The 24,029-nt window shown below is 39.1% G+C and overlaps 1 protein-coding gene across 1 annotated transcript in view; it reads right to left on the minus strand.

The window, feature by feature from the left end:
• The window catches only part of FAM135B (family with sequence similarity 135 member B), a 149,356-nt gene that overhangs the window by 65,165 nt on the left and 60,162 nt on the right, over nucleotides 1-24,029 (minus strand). The window contains exons 3-5 of the mRNA XM_075705113.1: nucleotides 16,485-16,624; nucleotides 9,439-9,509; nucleotides 7,136-7,309 (exon numbers count right to left, since the gene is read on the minus strand). Coding sequence (XP_075561228.1) covers nucleotides 7,136-7,309; nucleotides 9,439-9,509; nucleotides 16,485-16,624 — 385 coding nt within the window. The remainder of the gene's footprint in view (nucleotides 1-7,135; nucleotides 7,310-9,438; nucleotides 9,510-16,484; nucleotides 16,625-24,029) is intronic.

Raw genomic sequence — 24,029 nt, forward strand, 5'->3', positions numbered from 1 at the left:
TTAATCTGTTGGTTTTATGGAAATTGATTTCACATAGTACTATAAACCAAAAACCTTTTTTTGGAAACCTGCCAAAATGTCATCTGTCTGTTGAGGGAAAGTTTAACTGGAAGGCTTACAAACTGTTGAGGTTCCTCTAATGCTTTCTGAAGCACATAATACTGGAAGACAATTTTTATTAGCAGTAACAGGTTAATTTGCTACATCAAATTTCATTTTCTGTATTTATTTTTGCCTATTATTCCTGAAACCATTCTCATTTGTATGATGCTTGAACCTTGGTTATTTACATGTCCATTTGGACTATATTTTAATAGCATTGATTTAATATCAACATTTAGATCCTCATCCTGTATGTTAACCTTAGCTTTTATTTGGAGTCAGGATAAAAAAGGTCAAAAGAAGTAATGTGTGCGTGTCAGAAAGAATGAACATGTCTGCAGAATTATTAATATTTTCAGTGAAAGAAACGATTTATTTTTGGTTTGTTTTTTGTTTGGGGGGGGGGGGGGGGGGTTGGTTTTTTTTTTTTGAGCTGTTCTTTGATGACCTTATCCGTGAGATGTCTTCATCCTTCAGAGGAGTCTCATAGTTCTTGTAGAAGCCATCTAGGGACATATACTCTACCAAGCTACCTTGAAAAGCCCAGTTTTTTCCTACGGTACAGCCTGCAAGATACCAGTGATCAAAATTTAAGAACTTTCTGACTCAGAGGTTATATTCAGGCAATTATTTCCAGCAGTCATGGTTATCTTCCATGAATTTGTGTCCATGCCTTTTTGATTTATACTTTTGGCCTGTGTAACATCTTTTGGAATGAATGGCACATTGTAATATATGCTGTGCTTTCTGTTTGTTTTGAACCTGCTGTTGGAGAATTGAATGTGGCACCTCTTAGCTTTTGTACGGCACAAAATATTAAATAATAATTCCCTGGTTTTTATCTTCTGTGGACAATTCTTTAACATATAAACCAGATGGCAGTTTCCTAGCATAAGAAATGTACTGGCCTTGATAAATGTTAATTTGGATGTGTTATTGAAGTAATTCAGAATAAATGCTTTAGGCCAGTTTAATAAAATATGATATTCCCTTTGAGACTAAACCACCCCAAAACGAAATAACCTTTTTTAAATTTTCATTCACTTTTTTCAAAATGAAGACTTTTTTTGGTAAGCGAAATGTAACTCCTTCACGAATTGTAGATTACAGCAGAATGGGGCAAAAAACTAACAGATTGGGATCTTCTGAATCTTGCTTGGGAAAAAACTATCTTGTATTATACGAAATGGTCAAACTGTAAAAACAAACAAACAAACAAACAAACAAACAAAACCCAAAACCAACCAAAGCCCACAACCTTCACATTTCTAATGACAAAGAAATTATAAACTTGTGACTGAACCAGGAGTGGAAGTTCAGGAAATGAACTTGCATCCCATTTAGATCCTATGGAGAAATCACTATTTTTCCCTCAGTCCCTGATGCATAAAATATTACTGATTTTAAAAATAAATCCCACATCCTCCACTGACAGCATCATTTACATTTCACCAGGAACTTCCTTCTAACTCCCACAGATCAGGAAAGATGCAATGCACAACACTGATTTCCCTCACTGTTTTAACTCAAAACATTAACATAGCTTTTGACAAATTACTGCTGGTATGTGACCATAGGATACATGGATGATCTGTTGCTTGTTTTTGAGAATAATATGCAGATAGTTACAGTTGTGCTCCCCTAGACATATTTCTCTCTTACACAAGGAGTTTCACTGAGATTGTAATCAGTGACTGTAAAATATTATCATAGGATCATAGAATCATAGAATGCTTTGAGTTGGAAGGGACCTTTAGAGGTCATCTAGCCCAACCCCCCTGCAATGAGCAGGGACAGCTTTAACCAGACCAGGTTGCTCGGAGCCCTGTCCAACCTGACCTTGAATGTCTCCAAGGATGGGGCATCTACGACCTCTCTGGGCAACCTGTGCCAGTGTTTCACCACCTTCATTGCAAAAAGTTTCTTCCTCATATCCATCCTTATATCTAGTCTGAATCTACCCTCTTTTAGTTTAAAACCATTACCCCTTGTCCCAACGCAACAGACCCTGCTAAAAAGTTTCTCCCCATGTTCTGAGCTTCTTCTGTAAAACTGATAAGATTTATTAAAATATAATTTGTAATGGAAACAGATAGCTCTCCCTAGATCCCAAACGGAGGAGGAATCTGGTTTGAAATCTCTAACTATTTTGACTGCTGGAAAATGCTGGTTCATTTGTCCCGAACACCCTTAGTTGTTATAAAACTTCAAAGCAGGCAAAGTCATGCAGTGATATTTATTTAGTTTTGGGTGGGGTTTGGTAGGGGTTGTCCTGGGGGAGATTAAAAGTTTGACACAGAAATAGTCAGGTTTTTCTTATGTGACTTCTCAGCTGGTAGATCAGGAGAATGGCATGTCAAAGTGGAGGTTTATCTTTGCAGATACATAACAAACAGTAACAAATAAAAGAAAATTCAGAGGAAAAATAATCCAGTTATTATGCAAGATCCCTTAGAGGAAAAAAATATAAACCAGTATTCTTTTAATAAACATATTATGGAAGCAATAGTTCTACTGCATAAATATTCCATTTGCTTTCTACAGATTAATTTATTTGCAAATGGGATGGAGTGGGTAAACTAAGTCATGAACTTTGCTACCCAGGATTACATCTGTGGCAGTTTCAGATATAAGCTGCCCATAAGTAGGTGCCAGCTACACTTACAATTGTAGAAAAATTGACCTGCATAGTCCAGTAGTACAGTGTGTGTATCACATACAGATCTATCAGTTGCGCTTTTGAGGAACAGGAGGGCGCCTGGGAATAAAACGATTTAGGCAAGATAAAATTGCTCAAGGATGGCTAGGGTTGGCCTGATTCCTCAGTGCAGTGGAGCAGAGCAGAACTAGGTCAGGGCTGAAAGCTTTAAATACTCTGTGTCCCTTTGATTCCGTTTCCTCTTCCCAAAGCAGAGCAAGCTCAAGGCACTGAAAAATTTAGTATGTTTGTCTTGCTTTCTCCACCTGCAAAATGCGTATTCTATTATTTCCCCATCTCAGATGCCACCAAGATTTCTTGTTTCTCATACAGTGACTTAGATGTGGGCAATTAAGAATTCAATATTAACAAGTACAATCCTGAAAGTATGCGTGAAAGTGGGGAAGAGAATAAAAAGTTGAAGAGAATCCAGAAACCTGAGGAAATTAAAACCCTTTCTTGTGCAAACAAGAGAAAACAGGCTTACCAGCTGCCTGTGATGAAGGATCTTGCAGTAATTTCAAGTCTTGCCTTTTTTTTGCCTTTTTTTTTTTTTTTTCATTCAGATTGCAAATGGTTTCAGCTGAAGCCCTAGAGCCAGAGTCAGTGAGACTGCAGATGCTGTGGCCATCAAGTGAGCTGGATTCTGCACAGTCCTCAGACAAAGCATGGCTTTGGGGAGACCAGTCTGTACAGATAGTAGCAGTCTGGTGCTGAAACACAGCTCTTACATTTCCACAAAGCTTTCAGGGGAAGAAAGCATAAATCATCTGAAGTCACTGGATAAACATTCAGTAGAAGGCATGCCAACCAGATCCTATTGTCCATGCTACTTAACAGGAAATACAACATAAAGGGCAATGTATTCAGTGTGGGAAACTGTGTGTGCGAAACTATGTATTTGGGTACTTGTTTCAGAGATTATTTACGAGATGTATTTTCGCTTATAAACAGTAGCATATGCTAACTCCTCTTGGGAAGGAGTGGTGCAGAGGTCTATGGAATTAATGAAGTGGGTAACCATGTTTCTTGCTGTTTGCTTCCTAAATGAGTCCAATATAAGAAAAGCACTGAGCTTGCAGCATCCCTGAGTCTAAGTAGACCTGCACGCTGTAGAGATGGATGTGTCCCTTTGGGAAAGGTAGAAATATTTCTTGAAGTCTGAACTATGGTGAAACAAAGCACCTTTTCTAACTGCTGATGCTGGGCTAATAACTGCTGATTCCACTTACAGACTGGACCGGCAGCAAAGCCAGTGACAGGGAGCTGAAGGAGAAGTCAATGTCTCAGGCCAGAAACTAAACTGATCTATACAAAAGACAAAACAGAAAACTGGAGTGCAAAAGCCCTAAATCCTCATCACCTTCCTCCTGCAACTGTCTACTCACATTTAGCCTCTGGATCTTAGGGTATTTAAGGTATTTAAGCAGTCCGTGGAGGCCAGTGCATTCAGCAGGGGAGTACTTTTAAGCCTGAGCATTGCTCACTTATTCTGTTCATCTTTTGACAGACTTGCTGGAGTCATCTTCTGTCATCCTGGGCAAAATAAGGTTGACAGAGGCAAGCCCTTTACTTTGCAAAGAGAACCGTCATTTCTGTGATGTTAGGAGAGACATGCCAGCCAACTCCTGCTCTAGATTCTCCTCTGTTTCTCCCACAACCCAAAAGTCTGAAAATACTGCTCTGTGATCTGCAGCTGCCAAAAGCATTCAATGCAGGCACTACTGACCTGCACAGCGGCAGTCACTGCAGGAGGGTGAGGGGCTTAGGGTCTGCAGCGGCACAGCTCCAGCCCTCTGGCTGGCAAGCAGTGGTGTCACATTGTCCTGCTGCGCTCGGCAGAAAGTTTGGTTGTAGGGGAAGATGCAGGTGAGGGGAGCAGTGATTCAAGTGACAAAATTTCTATCCAGAATCCTGCAAAGGATCCCAGAAACATGAATTTCACTCATTCTCAGTTTGATAAGAGGCAACAGCTTCAAAGTATCAAACTTAATGTAATATTTATTGTATAAGAACTATTAGCCAGAACAAACATCAATATCAAAATGTTCACTTGACAAAAAACAGGAGATAATGGAGGCATCCTGGCAAGGAGCTATTTGTAGGTGTACACTACCCTGCCGGGAAAGACCTGAATCGGTCTTGCTGGTTTCCCTACCATTTTCCCTGTTTAAATACAGGCAACAGGGAAGGACTTTGAGGAAGAGTATCTAATTTTCCAACAGAGCTAACAATATATGAAAAGCTGAGTCCACAGGGCATATGGGAGCAGATAGCTGTCCTTCAGGCAAAGCTGTTTTCCAGGACAACTTCAGGACGGCAGTTAATTTCAATTTTATTTAATACGAGATCTTTATTTTCAAGGCAGGTCTAGAACTGTTATTGTTTTACATTTAAGTGTATACACATCTATAGAAATAATGTGTATATACATGTAAAGTATGTACTATGATGGGACAGCATAAGGTAGCAAACTAAAATGCAGTGAAATACTGCATAGATATTTTTCCCAGACAATGTAACTATCTTGTGTTTTTCTATTATGTGAAAAAACCACTTTCCAGTCATTAAGATTCTATTGTGTTACAAAAATAAAGATCTGATTTTACAATTAAAACTTTTTTTCTAGTTCTTAGTCTTCCTAGTAAACTCCAATGATAAGTGATAAGCAAGAAAGTTCTGAGCTGGGAGAAAAGCAAAAAGTTTTAGTTGGCTGGTATTGTTTCAGAATGCTTGGAACTGGCATTTCTTTCACACTAGTGTCTTCACCCTAATTTATGTTTAGAGAACGCATGATATAAAAACTCTTCAGGTTTTGAATATTTATCAAGAAGAAGATAAATCTTCAGTATTATATTTTAAAATGATTTTACTGGCTTAAGCAAATGAGACTCTATATTGTGTTGTCAAAAATCTTCATTCCACTGCATTAAGTAAAAATACAGTGTACTTCATAAATGTCCACAAACTCGTATTTTAAAAGCTATAATAATCTGACTACGGAACAGTTGCTCATTATGAGATTTATTGCTAAAACCAGTAACAAGTCTCTGCAGCCCCATTCATTAGAGGATAACAAAGCACTGAAAACTGTCATTAAGCCTGATAACGATTGTTCTTTCATCCTTTTATATAGTAGAACAATGGGAAAATTGTCTGAGCAAAATCATCCAGTTAAAAGTAGTCTGTTACAATCTAATTCACTATTAAAAAAGACAACACATAGCAGAAGAGAGATACAGCAGTTACCTGTATCTCAGCAGCAGCAGCAAAGAGAGATATGTCAGTCTGATCTACTAATATGACTCGCATCACTGTCACAACTCAACATCTTACAATCTTAATTCATTCTGTGGCATCATGTACAAACAATGCCTTTATACAAATGGAATACTGAAGCAAAGATCTATTAAGTCAAAACATGAAACTTGAGAAAAAAAGAGTTTATAGGTTCATTTTTTCTTTCTGCCACAGCTCTTTGCACAGTATTTGACAAACTTAAGAGTCTCCTGGCCATTTGGTAAACAGCAAGGCCTTGCTGGAGCACGGGAAGCTGAACAATGCCTAACACTGCATTTTGCTTTAGGACCAAAGGAGTTCCCTCCCTCTCAGCACTCTTTATCTCATGCGATGACAACATTGCACACAAAGTAAATTGCCAGAAAGACCTTTGCTTCCCCTCATCTGCTCTAAATATTCAAGGATATTGACCTCGAGCCCTGTTTTATTTGAAGGAGTTCTGAATTATTTTCTTGTCATTATGAATCAGATAACATAAATCACACCTAGACCCCATGGCAGCTAGTATTATATTGCTGCATGGTTAAATCAGATGATACTGCAAAGGAAAAATTCAATGGAGCCTTATCCAGTACTGACTCATGCATACCTCCTTCTAGCCATGTTATGAATTATGCTAATGCACAGAGGCCACAGATGAGATTAGAGTCTAACTGTCATAAACGCTTTACGAAACAACAGGGGAAAAAATGTAAATGCTCTTAATTGCTTTTAGACTTAAGAGGAAAAACAGCCAGGGAGAAGAGAATTTTCACTTTCCTCATGTTACAGATGGGCAATAGGGAGATCAAGACTAATCAAAATTACTGAACCTCTGCCCAAAGATTTTGCTAGTTTTTGATTGGACCCCTAGTGTCTTATCAAGGGAAGGAGCCTGTGTCAGAGGTTGGCTCTAAACCCCAAACTCCAAAATACTATCCCAGGACCAAAAAACTTGAAATGAAATTATCCTCACTGTTTCTCCTATACAGAAAGCAAATGAACTCAGAACAAGAATCTCCTCTGCCTTTCAGCAGACATTTCTGTGTCCTTTACCTGATCAGAGGCTGGTGTAATGCTACCAGTGATGCATGCACCGTGACAGATATCACTGACAGGTGGAAATAGTCAAACATGACAGGAACATGGTGGTGCAGACCTCTCCGGGGGTGGAAGTGAAGACACAGTGTACGGCTGCTGATCATGGGGATCGCTGGAACATCTCTCCGCCTGGAAGAGAAAGAAGTTTACAAGAGTTAGTGAAAGCTTGAGTTGTCGCAGCCTGTAACATGCTATAGGCAGCAGACTGGGAGATGGCTTGAGGTGAATTTTTATCACTTCCCAGCTTCATAAGGGTTTACATAACTGATGAGTATCTTATGTTGTATTTGTGCCTAACATAAACATAAATAAATATACATATACATGCACATATACATACAAAAATAATAAATAACAGATGTAGAGATAGATATAAATATACTGTATAAAAGAAAAATTGATGTGATGCAATTCTGGTTTCCCCTGGTGATTGTTCTTGATGTCCACCTATGCACTAGTTCTGGGGACATCAAGAACTAAGTAGCAGAAGGAAATGCATTTAGCAAATTGCTCAGCTTATTTGAGTGTTCATAGCCAGGACAGATCACTACTTGTGATTTTCAACTCAGGCAATCTGTGAGAGTTAGAAGCACTCCTGTGTCAGCGCTGAAAATATTACAGAGTACCTTTCCAGATAGATGATCTGAAAAAACTTTTTGCAAGAGGCCCCCAAAAAAAGAGTAGGTGAATTAACTGCAGAGAAACAGTACAAGTTGGACTGGCTTCTCCTTTTTTCAGTAAATAAAAACCAAGACTTTAAAGTTTTATTATAAGTATTCCAGAATAACTTTCTTAGTGTGCAGTCAACCACATGACAGCTGAATCACTTATAGGGCAGGAGACTGAGATGTAAACCTGGAACATGCCTAACCACATCCTCCCAATGCAAGTGAAAGTCACTTCTAAAAAAGAAAAAATTGCTTTAAACTGAAAGATAGTAGATTTAGATTCAATATAAGGAAGAAATTCTTCACTATGGGGGTGGTGAGGCACTGGAATGGGTTGCCCAGAGACGCTGTGGATGCCTCATCCCTGGAAGTGTTCAAGGTCAGGTTGGACGGGGCTTTGAGCAACCTGGTCTAGTGGAAGGTGTCCCTGCCCATGGCAAGAGGGTTGGAACAAGATGATCTTTAAGGTCTCTTCCAACCCAAACCATTCTATGATTCTATGAATTGTTTTACAGCATTAAAGACCCTTCTGAAGCCAATCATTTCCCAGAGCTAAGAAAACCTATGATGAGGTGGTTGAGTATGGTGCATGGTTATTCCCAAGAAGTGTTTCAATGAGATTTGCAGAATATCCTTTTATAAAAATCACTGGTTTTGTTTATACTAAATCAGATTAATCATTCAGATGATAACAGAAGTTAAATGTATGTGTTAGAGCACAATTTCATAAATTGAAAGCTTCAGTTCTTTTTATTCTTGGCTATCACTTAATGTTTGTTTATTCTCTCTTCTAGACCCACCAACATCACAGCTGATGACTAATGGTCCAGTCCTACCTGCCTGAGAGAACAAGTTTTCACTTTTTGTATCTTGAAGATAAAGGAAACATGTTCTTGAAATTTGTTTAGGTGCCCTATGGATATGAATAAAATCGCATGGGGACAGTCTTAGCATGAAACACAGCTCAGATATTTCTCTGTTTCCCCCCCACCCGCAATAAAGGCTGCTGAAGTCATTGGAAGCCTTTTCTGTGATTCAGAGAGGCTGAATAACATCTGGGATCACACCTTCTGCTATGTTTTAGGAAGGGCTGCTAATCCCACTTCACATAATATTGTGGAATCAAATGCAGTGGGAAGAGATTAAAGTCAATGGGAACTCTTTCCTCCTAAAATATAGAGACAGCTTTGGTTCTTATACAAGAAGAGTGCTTAGCATGTTCATACATTCATCTTCCACCAGAAAATACTTTGTTGTCTCCTGAGATAAATATATTCCTGAACCACAGCCCCTGCTCACATGAAGGTCAGGGATGATATTCCCTTTGACTTTAACAGCAACAGAGATAGAGCAACACTTAACACCTTTGAAAACCTCACACTTAAAGGAGATAAAACGTTGTTCCTTTAAAGAGAAGTATGAGATACACTCTTTAAATACAGAGAGGAGAAACAGAAAGACTTCAACACTGAGGCAAAGGAAAGACTTATCAAAGCTATCCCTTTTTCTAAAGGACTCTCACTTCATCAAAGTAATTTCTGAATTGAACAAATGCCTGCATTACCAATTGAAATTTAAAACAGCACTTACTGTTGTTCACTATCAGTAAAGTGCAGGTCCAACTTGAGCTGAAAATCTGCCTCACTCAATGCGTCTTCCACCTACAAAAAGTGAAAGATAAGGTTACCTTTATAAATTGGCACCTACAACATTGAAGACAAAGGTGGATGCGTTTGTCTGATAAGAGCAAAGGCAAAAATATGCAGCAATAGCAGCACCCTGCTACACTGACAAAAAGGAGCAAATGCGACAGCAAGTCAAGGTAATTGCTGAAGGATTCAGATGGAACCAGAGCAGTCAGAGGTGTTATCTGCTCCTAGGTGTCCTGTCATGTCAAAAAAATCACTCCAGACAAGAGTAACCAGAGTGCATAGAGCACTGCATTTGCTGGATTCTTGCTCTTTGCACACTGAGAGTCAGTGGAGTATTTCTGAAGCCAAGCTCCCTCATGGAGTGAATATTCGTTTGGGTTACCTTGTCAGCTAAATGAGAACAAGGACTAGGTTTTCTTGGTTGAGAAACAGCCGTTAATCCTTCTGATTACCTGCCTGTAACTAATACAAGATTCAAAATTTACAGTTTAAAACAAACAGAAATGGCTCAAATAATTCTGAAAATTTCTGATCTCTCATCGTTAGCTCTTTAGTTTTTTGCTCAGCAAACTGAGGCTTTCCTGCCTCCCAGTCACTCTTTCTGGCCCTTGACAGATTCATGGAAGACGTTTGTCATTGATTCTCATCTAGACCAGTTTCTTTGCAAAATTCAAAGGCTTTTATTGTTTTTAAAGCTTCAATTAATGGAAGTTTAACTGTTCACTTTGTTGCAGGGCACTGAGCATGCTTATACATGGTAGGATTCAGCTTGCCAGATACACTGAAGATATGTGTGATCATAAGCGGGCTCACTGGTACCTTCATCTAATAGGTCCCACCAGCAAGATTACCCCTCTTTTATTGTCAATAAAATACTTCAGCTGGATTTTCTGAAACAGTACATGAAAGAAACTGTCAGTTTGTTACCTTCACCTGGAAAGGACTACATTGGATAACACATCCCAGCTTGGCACATTTAAAGCAACTATAATCAATAGAAATAAATAAATTAGAATGGAAGAAGGATTAAACTGCCCAGCACTTTCTCCTTCACTCCTTTGGAATGTCTCTTCTTCCCCAGCAATGTAGGTTTAGTAGAATAGAAAAAGGTTTTATCTCTATCAACCTAAATGGAAATATGAACAAAAAATCACTCATTTTATTACCAAAATGGTCTTTTTCTGTGAGCATAATCATCCTTTATTGTATACCAGGCTACCGCAGACGATGCACAGGAATGCAGGTGGAAAAGTGGAGTTGTTCACTGGGGATAGGGTATATATAAATAAAACTTCTTTTAACCCAATTTTTGCTACAAAAAGGTGAGGTGAGACATTTAGGTTCTGTCTTTTGTCAATGGAAAACAACAAGCAGATGCATACAGTGAGCTGACCTGTCCTGAGGTACACGTCTGAAAAGGACAACTGATTTCTGTTTCTGTCTGTCTCTTTCCATTGACAATATATAGAGCCTAGAGAAATACATTGGTCTAGATACACTTGAATTTTAGATGGCTTAAGTTAGGCAAGATGAATTCTACTTTCTCCAGCTGTTTAGCACCTTCTTAACAACAGACTATACCAAAAATGCACTGAAGGCAATGTCAGAGATATCTAGCCTGCTCTGACAGGTAGGATTCATAAAATATGTAACATAAAACATGTTTAGTTGGGTTTTCCAAAGGTGAAACTCCATCTGCAATGTGCCTTTTTCTGTTGAAGCAAGAAAATTGAGAGTCAAGGATCAATTGTACTTTAACAAAATTATCAAAGATGTAAAATTTAAATCCTTCTGAAGTAACACGGTATTTCTTCTAGCATGACCACAGGCACAGAGATATGAGGAGAAAATTCCAGCTTCTCTTTACTGAAAGTGTGCATTCTCTTTTGTGTTTGTCTTAAAACACCTGGCAGTATGTCTTTCAGAAAAAAGACTTTTTTAATGAGTTGTCACTGAAAATCACAGTTGCTGGCAGTTGCAAAGAAAATAATCATTATTGAAGCTACAGTCTGAATTTAAACTAGGAATTCAACTCAAGTATAGTGCTTCAGACAAAGCAAACCTCATCATCCAACAGAGGGGATGAAATTTTGGGTCTGTGCCTAATACTGCTGAGCACCTGCAACTGTCTCTGAAATCTGAGTCTGTGTTTAAAACAAGTTCAATACGTAGTGACACTAGTTCAAAAACCTTGAGGCAATGAGCAGATGTCTGAGAGACTTAGAGATATTAATCACTGCATGGGGTCATGCATTAAGGTTCAAATATAGGATATTTTTAATCCCGAAACTGTATTGAAATCAGACTGCTCAGAATATTGCAAAAACCCACATAAAATGAAATCACTGTTCTCACTACAGAGTTTACATGTTTTCCTTTGTATATTGGAGGTGTAAATATTAAAGTTAAGTGAAAATTGGACAGTTGTTCAAAAATCACTGGACTCTTCATGAGAAAATAACATTAAAAAGCTTATGTACAGGTTGAGACAAAACAGAATTATGTACTGTAATTATATCACACAAGTTACTATACAGCTTTGATACCTGCTGGACTTTCCTGTGTTTTACTTTTTTTCACTTATTAGAACCACAGATGCATAAGATCCATTACATGGGAGAAAATGAAATGGCCTTTCCATAGCTCATACAGAAGAGGCACTGAAATTTCTATCATTCCTTAGTCTCCTGTATGAAATAATACTGTACTTAAATGAAATATTGGCTGCTTCTTTTAGCACTACTGGGACTATTATGGTGTTTCCCAGAGTTATAATTTATAGACTATAATTTTCCAAAAGTTTGATAGACTATCAGATTTTTTTTTTTCCCCCCCTGAAGAAAAGCTTTAAAATTGCACACCAACATACTTAAGAGATTAGCCTGAAAAATTTCTCTGGAATATAATTAGTGTTTGACTGGCTAAGCCAAGCAGCATCCTCTGAGATACTCTGTGAAATGTCTTCCAGTGGTTTTTACAAAGTTCTTTGACCTTTCAGCTCTGTTAATGATTAAAATCACAACTCATGAAAGAAAAAATAAAGATCTGCGTTTGTGGAAATACATTCATACTAAACAGAAGTACAGAACATTCAGGATGTCTGGGAAATATTATTCCATTTTACATGCTGATTTGTCTCCAGTCAAAAATAAAATCAGAAAAGACAGTTCTGAACAGAAATTTTGAAAACTTTCTTTTAAATAGTACATGCAATTCATTCTTTTTTCCCCCTAACATCAAGCAAGGCTGAAACTAATTTTGTCATGTCTGGTTTGATTAATTCTTCATTGTTTGCATCAATTTAATAGTACTCTGCATTTTCTTGTAACATCATCTTGCGTCTTGCGGAAAGTAAAGTCTGCAAATTCTTCTCCACTGCTGAGGCGCGCCTACATTTCCCCTAGTGCTCCCATCTTAGGCCTCACAGATTGTGCAAAAACACCCCATATTCATCTGTGAGCACACACAATTTTCCAGAAGGTGCTGTCCAGAGTTCAGGCTGTATTTGAACTTCTGCCTCTCTTGCCAAAGGACTGCACTGATAGGGAAACGCATTTTATAGAACGCTATTTGGAATCTGTACAACAGAAAGTATTTGCATCTAACAAGTGAAAGTATTTATACAATGAAAAGTATATACAAAGCAAAGTACTCCAATTTCTGTTGAACTGGTCTGGAATCAAGTGCATCATTTCAGTTTTGAATTCTAATTTTTCAAGCTTACATTTACATCTTTGGTTTAGCTTTTAAGAGCTGCAATAATAGCTATAACTGAATTTTCCAGCATTCTTGTGATGTACTTCCCTAATATTTAATCATTTAGCCAGAATGTCAGACTGAATGATCTGGATGTCCAATCTCACTTAAATTTCTCCAGAAAGTACAAAATCTAATATACTGTGATATCCCAGCGTGCCTCACTTTGTCCTCTCCCTGCTACTAAATTGCCCCTGAATGGAGCCAGCAAGCAAGGAGACAGACAAGCTACCTGTTTTATTGCTTGATGAAAGAGGCAGAACTCCTTCTTTAATAAGAATGAAAGCAAAAGCTTATGAAAATAAATTAGACTTCTTTGTAACACTAAAGGCTGCCTCAGCCCTGCAATATTGTTTCCTATGAATTCAAAGAATGCTGCATTTTGGGATAATATAGAAAAAAGGCATCTAATAAACCAGAGTTTTAAAGCACCATTTATACCTCAGAAAGGTATGCTCAGTGGCACTTCTAGGTGGATAACTGAGGCTTCTTCCATTTAATGTCAGACAAAAAAGATGTATTTCCATAATTATGCTTATCTAGGGTTATGCAAGAGGAGGGGGAAAAAAGAAAAAAAACCCAAACAACAACAACAAAAAAAACCCCAAACCAGTAGCAAATAATCTAATCCGGACATGCACACTGGGTTTTGTTGTTTGGGGCTTTTTTTGCAATGAGCCTATCTCAGCAACATATCTCATCAACAAAACTACCCTAGCACCATGAGGAGAAAGCATGCTGCTCACTTTATCTAATATTTGATAATTCTAGCTCTGACAGAGTTTCAACAGAAACAACATGGAGCATGCGAACTCAGCACTTCCATTACCCCCTCTAACTTCCTTGTCTATTTATCATAATTTCCACTGAACAGATCCTTCACCCTCAACCAAAAAACCTCACCATGGCAGACAGTTGGCACAAAACGGATTTGCATCGGTTGTGCGTTAAATAAGTTAAGAAGTTATGAACAGAAATAATATTTAAAACACCTTACAAATCTCTAGGTGTTTTGCCAATGCCACACTGCAAGAATCACATCCAACATATGAGATTACATGACAGAGATGCAAAACCTTCTCTGAACAATAGTTGTGGATATAGTAGGTTTCTTCTGAGCATGGTGCCTAGTGGAGTGGCACACTTTGGTCTCTCCCATATTTATATCAAATTTGTAAAGTTGTGCAGGGCAAGATATCAAAGCAGAAAAAAGAGATCTTGGAGCATTAAGCAGAAATTAATTGTGTTAATCTGCTCAACATGCAAAAAATTTCACAGACCTTTATTTTTTGTGTTTGATTCTTTAGCGTCTCTTCAGCAACTCATCTGGGACCAATAGACCTGTTTATCCTCTTATTCTACACCCCTGAAAACCCAAAGCAACTTCATCACACAGAGACGATGGAGTTTTCTCGGTGCAAAACCATTCTGTAAGTACAGAACTGGGCAGCTGTCCTTTTCTCAAGGGACCTCCTATGAAAAGACAAGTGTGATGCACACAGCACATCAAGAGTCGGAATGAGGTTTAGCTGTGAGCAATCTTGTGGGATTTTTTTTTTTTTCATTTTGTGAGGTGCACAACTTCCTTGAATATTAATGCAAAAATCATCAGAAATCATCCCTGCTCAACACAGCGGAAACTGCTATAATTTGAGGGGAGGGACTTTTAATCAGAGATGTTCCACTGAGGAAGGATAAAATTAATATTCAATTACACATGTTGGAACATTTTCCTAACAAATATTGATAAACTTGCACTCAGTAATTTTTCATATAAGCAGAAAACAACAATTCTAGGGAGGAATAAATTGATGACACTATTTAAAAAAAAAAACCCACAAAAAACCCCAAAACCAAATCAAAACACCAAGTAGGAGGAAAAGGAAAGCATGTGAAATGAGCTTAAATTAGGTTCTCCAGCTGTTTTAATTTAGATCTATATATAACCCATGTATATATGGGTTGAAATCAGACAAAACAGAAATGTTAAAACTCTTCATGCTCAAATACAAAGTTATACAAGGAAGGACAGGTGAGAATCTCTGGCCCCGAGTTCAACGCACAGCATTTGATTCACACTGGCTGCATAACTGATTTTGATGACATGCTGATTTTGCAAAAACAGCTGATGTCATGTGTCTCATTATCAATGAGAGCAAGTACCAATGCCATCTATTTTGTATCAGTCCTTGTGCTGGCAAAGTACAGTGACGACACATTTGTGCCAGGCCTGAGTGCCATTCTACTATGACACTTTCACTTTCTTCCCTTTCTGTCTAAGAGTCCAGTAAAACACTATTCTCTGTACTCTAAGATTGCTCCTCTCTTGCAGCTCCTGGGAAGAGGTAGGCATTAGTTTCACATCAGTAAGAGGAAGTCAAAGGTGCCCTACAAGATGTGTGGCTCAGAACATGTACTTCCCTTGTGTGGGTGGTCATGTTGGCTGAAGGAGTGGATGCTAAATGGGGAGGAGGATCTCAGTATGAACTCATTCTAGCTGAGACACGACGGAAAGCAAAGGGATTGTACATGGACTATAAGGAGGGTAAGATCCAGCAACTCTGCCACGCACTCCTGCAATCAGGATCACTAAGGAGAAGGGTGAAGAGACCTCTGAGTGGTGGAAAGGGACTGGGTAGCTTGGTCACAGTATTGTCATTTCTGTAGCAAAAACCAGTCACAAGGAGAGAGGAGGAGGAGAAGATAGCAGTACTGGATGGCAGGAGTAGAAGCTGGTCCTAGCGAGATGCAGAAGATTCCTGGATTTCTCAGGTGAGGTTGATCTACACAGATATGTAGAATGAGTGGTCTAGTGTACAAATGACAAATTATGTTTGATACTCTTCAGATTTACCAGTATATGTCAACATCTTATTCCACTGGAAAGCCAAGGTGTAGACTACTCTTCATAACAGGCACAGTGCAGAGGGTCTACCTGACCTAATGCAGATGTTTATAGTGTCAGCATCTACAAATAAACAAATCACCCCAGGCACCCTTGTCAGCATAGGTAATGATGGGTACAGGACAGTCAATCTCCTTCTAATGCAGATACTGGTATTTGGGCAGATAAATCATGCCTCCACCAGCTACATTGATGAGACCTGTGACACCACAGGGACCTCATGAAAACTTCTCAAATGGAGATATCTGTGCAATGGACGCCTAAAGCTAGGTAAGAGGAATCCCAGCCCTCCTGGTTTTTATGTGCATCCCAAGACAACTCACCCTTTCGCCATCCAGAAGCAGGTGCACTCTGAAGTTCATTGATTCATTAAGAATGATCTCTTCATTTCTGTACAAAATCTGAAATATTCTGCTGTAAACGTTGTTTTCATGAACGCAGGCTGAGCAAAGGCTGGAATCACCTGCACAAAACACAGACAGACTCCTGGTGTGATTTCTGCAGGGAGATTATTTTTTCTCCTACTTTTTCACTTCAGGGTTATCTAGGCCCGTTGTATTAGTACTTGTAATTAAACACTTGCATTCTCAATAAGTAATGGTAATGGAGCAGATTGTTATTGTGGGTTGCAGGTTCCCAAACATGGTATTTAAAGAAAATAAATGTTAAACTGTAGGCAGGCTGGATTTCAAAATGAGAATAGCTGACCCTGTGACAGCACTTACCCTAGTAACTTTGTTTCTAATGAAAGCTAAAGCATCAAATGTCTACTAGGGATGTTTGCTACCCAGCACCATGAGGACTGTGGGTGTTCACCTGTGAAATTTCATCTTTTTTCTGCAATGGGCATCTTTCAGAAGAGGGAGTTTTCTTGTCATCTCTGGTGCTCCCAGAAGTTACTACCTGCGAGGGGGGACAATAGCCAATAGCAGATCTTGAATGTAGAGCCTGGAACTGCAGAGGCGTCTTAAGTTTTAATACAGAAAAAGAAAAAAAGTAGCTATTTTTTCAAGATGCCAAAAGTCCTGGGTAATCCTTCAGGCCTTGACCCATCTGAGAGCTGCCAATCTGGCCCATACAATTGGGATTAATCTGAGGAACTCAAGAACCAAAACCCTAAGCTTCTCCACATTGAATTCAGACAGTCAATACCTTCATCTGTGTGCTGATGTATCACATCATCACAAACAAACTTCACATACACTCAGGTAGCATTTGTCCTTCCTAACTTTTAGGTGCCTCCAGTGTATGTATTTTGTTTTGGTTACAGTGGAGTCTATGGAATTTAAGACACCATTCATATGACACAAAAAAAGGGCATGCTTTAGTCTGAGGCACATTTTTGCTTGAAGTCCGCTGCTTATTGAGTAATTCTTCTTTCACACACAGGAAAACAGTGTGACTTGCTTAGCTGTACAAACCCACATTGGAGGCAATAACATTTACTACAGTGAATTCCTTCCAGAGGAACCTGCGATGACTGTTTGACTCTTTAATGAACAACTGGGCACCAGAGTTAGGTACTTTCAAGTTGTGTCTTGGCTGTTAATCAGAATCCTCTGCTAATTCTACTTCCGTAGCCCCTGAGCAACAACTTCTTGCAAAATTTACTCAGAGCTAGTTTTGTCCCTTTCCAACATTCAATGCTGTAGGAATCTGAGCTTTTGAAATATAGTCCTTTAGCAAATGGTACTTTGGAACTCTCCTGACAAGGTGGGCTTAAAAAAGGTGTACCACTATCAGTCCTTCAAAGAGAGAGAGATCTGTGATCATCATCAGGAAGCCAGCAGGCACATGCTTTTTACAAAGAATAGTTTTTCAGAAGGTACTTCTGGGAATTTGGTCCTTTGCAGAATTGTTTTCAGTCCATGAGCTGTGGTAAGATAAAAGTCCGAGTCACAAAGTTTTAGGGACTGCTGGTTTGTCAAGAGTTTCAAATCAGGACAGGTCTATTCTGCTGTGCTAAAGCTACTGCTTTGTTTTTCAGTGAAAGAGTCATACATAATTTGCAATCAGAAGTCAGTGATTCAAGACTGACAGAGGACTAAAGATTTCCCAAGGTAAAGTTTGGTTAGGGTCAAAAAAAACCCCCAAGACTTTAAAAAAAAAAAAAAGTACTAAAGGCCCCAGTAGACAAGTGAATGAAGTTTTGTCATTATAAGGATTAGTATTTGTGGCGCCAATCTGCTGGACCTGGAATAGTGCTGACAAAGAAAAAAGTGCAAGAAAAAAAGAAATCATATGGGGCAGGGGGAAGAATTGATTAAAAACCAATAAGACCAATAAGACTCGAGCTAATTAATTAGCAAGACCATAGTGCTACTAATTCAAATCTACATTGAAAGACTGCATTCAAATAATTTTCCTCTTACTGACTTTTACCAAGCACATCCAGGAACAGCCTAAGTGTTTCACCCTGCTATTGTCTTCCCATCACATATCCTGCACAATAGTTATGCATAAGTGCAGGCAGCTTAGATAAATACACATTTCCTTCCTTGTGCTACACCAGTTAGGCTAGAATGTTTCAGGCTGATTAGCTCTTCAAAAGCTTGCAGTCGTATTTATTTTAATTTAAACCTCATCATATTAGAGACACTGCAAATATCATATTAGAGGTATAATGCATTCTTATTCCTAGCTGGCAGACAAAGGAAGCTTTCTGTTATTTGATTTGGATATTGATATACTGGTACTCTTCTACGATGGAAAGTTTAATGTCATTTTCTTTTAAAACACACTCCTGCGCAGACCACTCCTAGTGTGTTATTGCTTTAGGAGCTAGATTTGCAAGGTGGCATAAAGAGTCATTTCTCTTGTTGCAAAGGTCGAAGTCAAAGACATGCTACAATGCTTAGGGTTGTCTCAAATCAATGTGAGTGAATATGATACTACAGGGCCAAAAATTGTTCAGTTTTAAGCAGAGATCTACATTTGCAGAGATCTAGCAGAGAACTGCAGCACATGAGTGCCTGATTGTCTCCTAAACACAACCCATCTCTGCCTATTTCAATGGCCACAGCCTGCTGCTTTCTCTCTTAAAGTAAGACATGAGGCTGTGGCAGGAGTTTTCTCAGAGGAGCACTTAGCATGAAGATGTCTTAGTAATGCTGACAGCAATACAGGTATCCTGCCTTTCGAAGCAAAGGGGAACGATAACATCTCCATAGATACTGCCCTTCAGGCAGTAGCACTCACTGATGTATTCTGTGTTTTAAGGTACAGACAGGGACCAGACTGTATGACTGTACTTGAGCTTCTTTCACTAACAAGAACTGCTACCTGCACCAAACATACTCTTCCTTAGTCTACTCCATGAAAACATCATCATCCCTGTAACTTTTACAAACTTCCCCTTGTTCCTGGGATACCTTCTGACACTCATGTCTCTCTCAACCCACAGACTTGTCTGCTAACAGACAGGAGCGATAAGGTTGGCTTTTGCCATGGCTGACATTGTTCAGAGAGGGTCGCTGGCAGGAGACATAGCAGATGTACCCCTGTGTTCACACAAGCACCTCTGTCCTTTGGCACAAAGCACAGGATGGTGTGAGAGAGAAGCTTGAAGCTATATATATATAATATAAACTATTCCCAAATCTCTTTCTAGCATAACCTCAGTTACGCCAACAGCTCTGAGCTGTGCCTGCCTGCACTGCTCAGCAGTCACATGCAGTCCAAGGAAGACAGACACAGTGTGTGGAAACTGCTGGGAGCTCTCACTCCTTGGTGAGAGCTGGAGCTAAGACTGTATTGACCCACATTTAGGTATTTATTCCACAGTTTCAAAGGCTTGAACTTTGGTTAAGCCAACGAGGAAAGTCTAATTTTGTGGTAATGAACTTTTGCTCAGTAAATTTCCTTGTTAGGAGATTTATTTCTGACACTTGCAGTGTCCCTTAAGCTGGAAGGAATCCTGTTTTCCTGTCTCCTTTTCCTAAGTAGCTATTCAATTTACTGCTTATCTTCTCTGGGTTGAATAGGTCTTCAAATTATCTGGAAAGTGAAAGAGCTCTCAGCGCTGTAAGAACCATCGCAAGCATGAACAGCACAGGTATGCTCCACAACTATTCATTTAAGAGAATGAGAGAAAGTCTGTTGATGCACCTGTCTCTTTCTATTCTTTCCACAGGAAATAAACTGCCATCCCACCATAACCCCTAGAAATCCCTTTACAGACTACTGAGTAATGTCATTTTAAAAAAAGGAAGGGAAAAAAGGCTCTTTGAAGTTGTGCATGCTTTCATACACATAGCATAGGCTACCTGCACAGACCAATCAGTATATCACGTCCTGTTTTCCCACTGTCTCCATATCAAATTTACCAAGCTCCCCCAGATACACTCTAGTCTACCTAATCTTCCCATATGGAAGTTTCTATAGATGGAGATTTCTAAATGCTATTGCAGCACATCATACAGATATTATTAATCCATTTAAAGAATCAGAGAGAGGCTTTGCTATTTAGATCCTGGAGGCCCCTAGAAACCTCTGCCCAGATAATCTTACAAGGAAGGAACTGATGGATAGGTGACCTGTAAACAGATTTGTTACTTATCTTCAGCCTAATTTAGTGAGAATAGAAACTATATTGTCCTGATGACCACTGCCAGTAGGAAAGTGCTGGGGGGTGGTGGTGGGTGTCTGTGGCAGATGTGCAAAAGCGCCTGAAGAATGGAATGGAATGGAATGGAATGGAATGGAATGGAATGGAACGGAATGGAACGGAACAGAACAGAACAGAACAGAATAGAATAGAATAGAATAGGAATAGGTTTTGCATAATGCCTCAGCGTGTAATGAGAGTTGTGATAGGAAAGCAAAACAAAGTAAGCAATGGGTAAGAAAATGTGGTTTAACATCTACAAGAAAAAGCACTGGAACCTTGTCCTGGTTTTGGCTGGGATAGAGTTAATTTTCTTCCTAGTAGCTGGCATAGTGCTGTGTTTTGGATTTAGTAGGAGAAGAATGTTGATAACACACTGATGTTTTAGTTGTTGCTAGGTAGTGCTGACACTAGTCAAGGACTTTTCAGCTTCCCATGCTCTGCCAGGTGCACAAGAAGCTGGGAGGGGGCACAGCCAGGCCAGCTGACCCAAACTGCCCCAAGGGCTATTCCATACCATATGGCGTCATGCTCAGTATATAAACTGGGGGGGGTTGGCCGGGGAGCAGCGATCGCTGCTCGGGAGCTGTCTGGGTATCGGTCGGCGGGTGGTGAGCATTTGCATTGTGCATCACTTGCTTTGTATATTATCATTATTATTATTATTATAATTATTATTATATTGTTATTATTATCATTACTATTTTACTTTATTTCAATTATTAAACTGTTCTTATCTCAACCCAGGAGCTTTTCTCACTCCTACTCTTCCGATTCTCACCCCCATCCCACCGGGGCAGGGGCAGTGAGTGAGCAGCTCTGTGGTGCTTAGCTGCTGGCTGGGGTTAAACCATGACGCTAAGTTTTCCTGATTTTCAAATGTTCTCATTTGTGTTATTTACCCCGGCAGCACCCTCACTGGTCATGTGAGGAGACGAAGACATTTCTAGGGAAAAGAAATCAAAGATGTTGATAATATTCTGCAGGTCAGAACTGTTCCCCCAACCTTTCTAAGATCCTAATACACACACACCAGATAGATTAGCACTCCTTGTCCCAGACCCCACTGGCCAATTATCCCAATTGTCCTCTCCAGATATCCCACTTCTTTCATTTTTCAACTCTGAGCTTTTATAGCATCTTTCCTCTGCTTTCACCATGTCTAAATTATCTCCCTTCTTCCCTTTAAAACTCCTTTATTTGAACCATCCTTTACTCTTTTTTTTTTTTTTAACCTCTATAAAAATGATTTGAGGAGTTTCATAGTTGTTCTATGTCAATAACATTTCCATGGAGCAAACAAACAATGAACTCACCTTGGCAGAATCAACTGACAATGACGCACCTATCTCAAATTCTGATTTCTGTCAAGGAGAGACTTTGAAATGGCAGTGTCATGGTGTAGCTGAGACTTGATGATGAATAATTTCCCCAGAGCCACCTAAGTCATATGAACCCTTGCTCTTTCCAAAGCAATAGCATTGGCCAGTTTTTATGCCCTCTACAATCTGTTTGGTGTGTAAGTGATTAGCATGCTCCAATCTCAGCAGCTAGATTCTTTCCATAATTACATTTTCTATTGTGCTTCCTCTTGATGTCTATAACTATCAAAGAAAACTGGAATAAATGTTAACCAACAAACCTTTTCAAGGATGGTAGGCATCCCAGTCTGAGACCCAGATTTGCCCAAAAGTATTTGTATAATCTGACCTTTGAGAAATGCTGGAGTTTTGTTTGTATTTAGTTTTTCAGGGCTTTAAAACATGTAAATGCCTAATCGCACAGCCCCTAACTCAGAACTCTTGCATGAGGTAATGTTCCTATGATAGGAGGGTACCTTAAAAGCCATGAGTGAAAGGCAGTATGATTTAGAGAGTTTCTGAAGAAAAAACAGCAGTTAGAAAGGAAGAGGTTCTCAGCTGTGGTACTACAGAGACCATTCACAGCAAGCATGATCATCATTACATCACTCTGCATTACTTTTTAACTCTGCATCCAACAAGTACCAGAAGCATGAAGAAAGCCTTGGAATTAGGTCCTTGATTTATTTTAAAATTGACTACCTTGCTAACAATAACTTTAAATAATGTTAGATTTACCTATACAACAAGGAGCATGAGACCTAAATGAAATGTGAAAAAGTCTTCTCCAGAGGAAACACATTAAAACCTCCTTCACAGCAAATTTTCTCCTATACAACTTTTCTGTTAGACTTGTAGGACTTGACTACAGCTTTGCTCAGACTTACAGGGGAAAACATGATACTTACAGCCCTCGGTTACCTCTGCTTTTAGTATACTTCAACTTCTGGGTTTGACAAAGAAAGAGCAGAGACAGGATTAACCTTGACTCTGTCCTCTATTCAATAGTCCAGACAAGTAAGATTAATTACTACTTTTTCAAAATAAGGAAGAAGGAAATTATGACAACTCAGTCCTGACACTCTGCTGCTGGAGACATTACATTGCTTCTTATCCCCCATGCAAGGCAGAGAACAAATAAAGTAATAATGTTTTATTCTAAATATAAAATCACAACTCCAGGGAATATGGCCTTTTAGAAAGATCACTTTGGGTTTACATCCTGCTTTCTCCAGAATTATCTCTCTACGGTTTATTGAGCATTGCGTGAGAGGTCTAAAATGAACAGGGAATGATTATACAGACAGGAAAAAATCCATGTGGAAAACAGATCTAACTTCGGATCTAGCTTCTTTGATGTCTTTACGACTATAGCACTGGAAACAAGATAATGACTCAATTGCTGGCAACTTCTTGAATCTCTCTTGCTGTCTGAGAAAAGCAGTATTATTATGCTGCTGCTCAGACAAATGGAAAAGCAGGGCTCTCCTACGTTTTGCTTTAACGAAAGAGATGCTCTTCAGAAATGCAGGGAAATCAAGATGCTGCAGTTGTAAAGAGAGCTTTACTGTAAATATTTTTTTATAAATAACAGTACACACTTAAACGTTTGTATCTCAGATTAATTAAGAGCCACAGGAAGCATATCATAGTCTCTATACTTGGGTTCCCACACAAGAAAATCTCAGAGACATATGATACCTTTAAACACAGATGGGTTCATTCTCCCAGGTCACTCGTGCACAGACAGATGAAGGGCATTGCAACGCATTCACTTGAGAAAGAGCTGTGAGCGTTTTGAAACCTTCCTACCCACAAACCTTATGTTACTACCCACGCAGACATGTTGTGTCAGTGGTTCATGTGATCTCTCCTAATCTGCTTCAGTGGAAAGTCAACTG

Source organism: Pelecanus crispus, chromosome 2 (genome assembly GCF_030463565.1).
Source record: "Pelecanus crispus isolate bPelCri1 chromosome 2, bPelCri1.pri, whole genome shotgun sequence".
NCBI lineage: Eukaryota > Metazoa > Chordata > Aves > Pelecaniformes > Pelecanidae > Pelecanus > Pelecanus crispus.